This window comes from Vulpes lagopus, chromosome 19 (genome assembly GCF_018345385.1).
Source record: "Vulpes lagopus strain Blue_001 chromosome 19, ASM1834538v1, whole genome shotgun sequence".
Lineage (NCBI taxonomy): Eukaryota > Metazoa > Chordata > Mammalia > Carnivora > Canidae > Vulpes > Vulpes lagopus.
Window position 1 is genome coordinate 10098002 of NC_054842.1, and position 5657 is coordinate 10103658.

General features: G+C 45.6%; 1 protein-coding gene across 1 annotated transcript; it reads left to right on the plus strand.

Annotated features, from left to right (window-relative positions):
* Positions 1-370: 370 nt before the first annotated feature.
* EIF1B (eukaryotic translation initiation factor 1B) lies at positions 371-3259 on the plus strand. Its single transcript, XM_041733581.1, has 4 exons — positions 371-659; positions 1549-1712; positions 2080-2181; positions 2603-3259. Exons 1-4 carry the CDS (start codon positions 629-631, stop codon positions 2645-2647), a joined length of 342 nt encoding a protein of 113 aa, XP_041589515.1. The 5' UTR covers positions 371-628; the 3' UTR covers positions 2648-3259.
* The last annotated feature ends 2398 nt before the right edge of the window (positions 3260-5657 follow it).

The following is a 5657-nucleotide window of genomic DNA, read 5'->3' on the forward strand; positions in this document are numbered from 1 at the left end:
CCGATTTAACTTACATTACCCCAAGCCTCGACGGCGACTAAGAATGAACCCCTCCGCCGAGCCCTCGGCGCCGCCGCTATACGGCGAGAGAAGGGGAGCGAGGGAGAGCACGCGAGCGCGGGAGCGCACAGCCCCCGCAAACCTGCGGACTCTGCCCCGACAGCCCCGCAGCCCCCCGAACCCTTCCAGTTCTGGCTGCCCGCGCCGGAGGGCGTGCTCCCTGCCGGGAATTGCGGTCCCGGAAGCCCGCCCGCTCCAGGTTGGACGGGCTCGGCCGCCTCCAGAAAACTACAAGTCCCAGGATGCCTGGCGCGGGGGGGTCACGAGGGAGGGGCGGCGGGCGCGGCTAAATAGCCTCCATCGGCCATTTTGAGGGAGAAGCCACAGCGCCGCCTCTTCTCTCGCGTCTTTGCCTCCGTGGCCGCCGCCTCTTCCTCCGCCTCCTCCTTCGCCTCTTCCTGCCTCCTCCCGGCTTCCGCCGCCGCCGCCGCTCCAGCCGAATCCCAACCCCGGGGCGAAGCGTCTCCGTATTTATTTACGTTTCCTCGCCACTGCAGCCTCCAGACACGGTGATCCGGGCGGGCCCCGCAGGAATTTTATCCCCTCACCGGCCTCACACTAGTATCGCATGTCCACTATCCAGAACCTCCAATCTTTCGGTAAGCTCCGGCCGCCGCCGCCCCTGCCCCCGCGCGCCCCCCGCCGCCCTCCCGCACCCCGAGTGGGGCTTTGTCTCGGCGCCCAGAAAATGGCGACTGGGCCCCTGGCGACCCCCTCCCCGAGGACGCCCGCGGCGCCCCCCCCCCCGCGGCGCGCCCCCCCCCCGCGGCGCCCCCCGCCCGGGCCCCCCCCGGCTCCCGCGGAGCCCGCCCGGCCGCTCCGGGGCCTGCCCTTCCACCCGGACGGGATGCGGGGCCGGGGACCCGCGTCCGCTGGCGGTCCGGGCGGGTTCGCAGCAGCTCCTGCGGGCATTTGCTGAAAAGCGGCTCCGGGCCTCTGATCTGTCACAGGGCTGCGGTCCCGCTTCTCTGTTTGCGTAGTAATTTGTAAGATGACGCCTCCCGACAGATAGGTGTGTGTGCGTCGGTGTAGATAGAGGCATCTTTTTCCTTTTTTTTTTTTTTTACTTTTTCAGGGCACCGTTAGGGTGAAACGATTGGGGTGGACACGTTTGAATGTTTCTGCTGTCATCAGAATGTAATCGAGATGACGCACGTTTTTACAGTAGCTGTAAAATCACGGCTTTTAAAACCGCTTTTCTCTCATTAGAGGACTTGGTTCAATGATAACCTCTACCTGTAACTACGTTTTCTTTTCAAATGTCCCCACGGACGTAGCTGTTTAAATTTTTGCCTCTTTGGGTGGTTTTGTTAATACCCCACCTCCGTTTTCCCCTCCCATCCTCACCCGCAAAAAAAAAAAAAAAAAAAAAAAAAAAAAAAGCACTAGAACCTTCTTTGCTGTCTAGATTGTAGGGTGCCCTACACTTGGAGATAACTCACTAAAAGGTGTTTTTCTGCTTTGGAATTTTTTTGTATCCTTTTGCAGACCCCTTTGCTGATGCAACTAAGGGTGACGACTTACTCCCGGCAGGGACTGAGGATTACATTCATATAAGAATCCAGCAACGGAACGGCAGAAAGACACTGACTACTGTCCAGGGCATTGCAGATGATTATGACAAAAAGAAACTTGTGAAAGCTTTCAAAAAGGTAAAGGTGTTGGGAAGGAAAGATTAAACTATAGTTATTGATGCACTCCTGAATAGGACACCTTTGCTTGAGTAGGTGGAAATGACTGGACCCAAGAAAGCTGTCTTCATTCTCTTAACACCCAGATATTGGTGCTGTCCCCCATTTTAAAATAATACTCAGTTCTTAATACTCCAAGTAAAATCATTTCCTTTATGTTTCCTGCTGATTCATTTGCAACTTGATTTGGGAGTTGTTGGGGATTACAGATGATAAAACCTGTTTCTTAAACGTGATCATGTCTACTGAAATAGTAAATATTGGTCTTAGGGTGAAAATAAAACCTCATTGTATCTGACTCGGTTATGTTAAATGTATACTTCTCCAGAAATTTGCCTGTAATGGTACTGTGATCGAACATCCTGAATACGGAGAGGTTATTCAGCTTCAAGGTGACCAAAGAAAAAACATTTGCCAGTTTCTTTTGGAGGTGAGTGATTGGGTGCTTTATGTACAACCTTGAAATTGCTTCCAAAATTGTATTCAAGGGCAACATGAATTATTTCCTACTTAGTTAAAAAAAAAAAATCATATATGAATGAGGTAGATTGGTTCATTGAGAGAGAAATAGAAAGTTGGTACTTATTTTGAAGGCATTAGAACTTTTACTCAGTTTATGTTGCCATGCAAATGACCTGATCATTCCTATATCTACATAGCCAGTTGAGTTTTGGGGCATGTCAGGGTATTTAAGTGTGTGTGGAACTGTTTATTGTTAACAGTTATCACCACAAGTAACAGTGTTGCACTAGACTATTAACAATGATTCTTTTTATAATCAGTGCTCCCTATTCTCTGAGGAGTGAAATCATGCATTTCTCAGAGTGATTCTGTTAAATTTTGTTTTGCAGGTTGGCATTGTCAAAGAGGAACAGCTTAAGGTTCATGGATTCTAAAATGAACCTAAATGCGTGGAGAATTTCTTGAATAATTTTGTTCTCTAAACCCAGTTTGGCTGCCTTGTGAAATGATTCTCTGCAGTAAACGGACTTTTCATGTATTTAATCATTCAAACTCCCATTCACACCTGCATGATTACAGAAAACATGGGGTATGTAGGCTGGTAACACATAAGAAAATTGCAGTAAGATGGTAATGAGACCCCGTATTCATCTTAACATGTTTCCAATGGAAAATATTTTGAGTGTTTATTTGTTCGGTTTATTATTTTTCACTTGATTAAATGTTTTTTTGTTGTATTAAACCATGTATGTTGCAGCTTAACAATAAAGAAACATCTATGAATCCTTTTGTGAGCAGTTAGGCTCCCAAATCTAAGCAAGTAAATATACATATTTTGCCTTTCATAGTTGGAGTTCTTGTTCTGCAAGTATTCTAATTAGTTTTTAGTGGCTGTTAAACCCAAAGCTGGAGGGGGACCTTTGTTATATAATTTGCATTCTTCTTTTACTGACTTAAAGATAAGAATAAGAATAGCCAGAGCCAAGATTTATCAGAATGTAGTGTTAAACTTTAAAGCGAATATAAAGTACAGTTTAAATTCTTAAGTATTGGTGCATAGAATTTTTTTATGTGTTTTTATTGATGATGTTACTGGGTTGCCAACCTAAATCTGTCCTAATTACCAGATTAAATACAGTAGGCTCCTGACCAAAAAATATATTTAGTCACAGGCACTGTCCTGCAAGTGTTGGTGGGTGGGATCACTGTCTTACAAATGAAAGGTGGAAGTGCAGAAATGAATTTACCTAGGGTGCCAGAAGTGACTGAATTAGGGTCCCAGCTCAGCGCTTCCAGGCCAGAAAAGCCATGTTCTTTCACTACATCATGGTTTTGGTTTGTGTTTCACCAAAGGAGAGCCACAGGTGACAGTGCTTGGGCATTGGGGCAGCTCTTACAAGATTTCTGCAGTTCATCTTCTTGAGTTCCACACTTCTTCCTTTTATTGACTAGTAATAATTTGCTCCATTATATAAGCTGTGTCATCAAATCCATTTTGCCAAGACGAAGAAATGCATCCACAAGTGCCTACTCCAGTTTAATGCATTGGAATTATGGTGATGTGAAAAATGTCTCACTTGGGCCACTACGTTTTATACCAGCTGAACTCTTGCCCCTGCTTTGATGATACTGCTTTTGTAAAAGCAAAATCGGTCTTTATAGTTTAGCTCTTAAAGACACTAAAGTAATAGGTTTTGTTACTTTAGTACTACCCTATGCTACTCCAGGAAAGACTGGGACTCTTACGGGAGTATGTCAGAATGGAGTGCTGAAGTTGGGAGGTAAATTTCTAAAAACAATGTAATTGGACCAAGAAGATCAAGCAGTTTAGGAGCATTTTCCAATTTAACCTGAGAAGTCCTCGTTTTTCTGCAGGTAATCATTTTGTAATGATTACACCTTTAGTTGAGAGGTGCTATGGAAATGGTTTGCAAAAATGATAAAGCAGAAACCCAAGTTAACATTAAGTTAGGTACATTCAGAGGTTACCTCCTCATAGTGTTTTAGAGTCAAACTAGTGCCCAGGAAAGCACTGACCGTTAAAACTGAAGAAGGTGGAGGGAAGAGAGAAACCTTGTAAGAAAAAGGCCCCTCATCTTAGCACAGTGGCACAGGCCACTTCCACTAGATGAATCAAAAGCCCTGAGCAAAATTATTTCTTTGCAGTGTACTTGTCTTGATCTCCCCAGCCTGTGAGCCTCAGACACCAGATTGGCCTTCTCACCTATAGAGGGGAGTCTCTAACCTTAGAGCAAGAACAGATCATGTACCCTTTCCTTCTTGTGTTTGCAGTGCAGTGGAAATACAGGACATAATTAAGATCTACAGGTTTCTTGCGACTTTACTGAAACTTTATCAAAGGATGAACTTAAGATAAATATCACCCCGTAGAAAAGCTCTCTTTGACTGGCAGGCTTGGGAATACTAAGAGCATGGGAGCAGGGCTAACTGCTCTTTGCTTCGGGCAAAAGAGACAAGGCAGCATTGTATAGCTGAGGAGGGAAAATAGATTGTTGTAACAAATGGAGCAAAAGTAACTAGCCATGGGGCATACCTCCTTTACCATGTGGGAATATTTAGATCAGTTTCATGGTCTGTACTTTAAGGATGCAAGGTGAAAAACAGTGGATAGAGGACAAGTAAATCTGTCCCTGACCCTCTAGACTTGGCAGAGATCTTGGCGAAGCCGTTAGGAAATGAACCTTTCGTTGAGGCACAGTTTGGAGTAAATTTCTGCCAACATTGATGTCCTCTGCCCTTCGATCTTCAACCCGCTGAAGCAAAAGAAAACCTGGGGAAGCAGCCTGCTGTAGGTACTTAGGAATTCAACAGTAGCTGTTCAAAACCATCCTAGAAACAGGGTGGCTCTAATACGGAAGGAACGGTTCTAGTCCCAATCAGATGGCAGTTGATGAAAATAACTTCAATACGGAATGCAAACAGACTTCCATATGCCACTTGTCACCGGCTGGGCTCCAGCTAAAGGAATGAGTAGTTACAGCTCACTAAAACTCAACCTCATCGGATTGCCCACAACCTCATTAGATTGTTCCAGTGGGCCTCTTGAGGATTCCGCTTACCAAGCCAGAATTCCTAGTGGGGAGGAAAAGAGGGAGACCTGGCTCTGCTGTAGCTAAAACCAAGGGAATCCTCATTTGCTATGGATTGCAACCAGCTGCCTTTCTTGACAGGAAGGTGCTAGCCAGGCCACATGGTGCTTGTCTGGGATCAAGGGGTTGAGTGAATGAGCTAGAATTAAGCAGGAACTAGACCATGTAAGGGACCCTCAGTGTTGACAGCTCCTTTTGCATGGCTATCCTGACATTTAACTCCGTTTTATCTGAATAATGGAAACTTGGAAAAAGAAGCGCCGTTAATCAGAGGGATGGCTGTATCATTTCACTCCTGGATAATTCTTCAGAGTGAAATTAGTGCCAGAAAGAG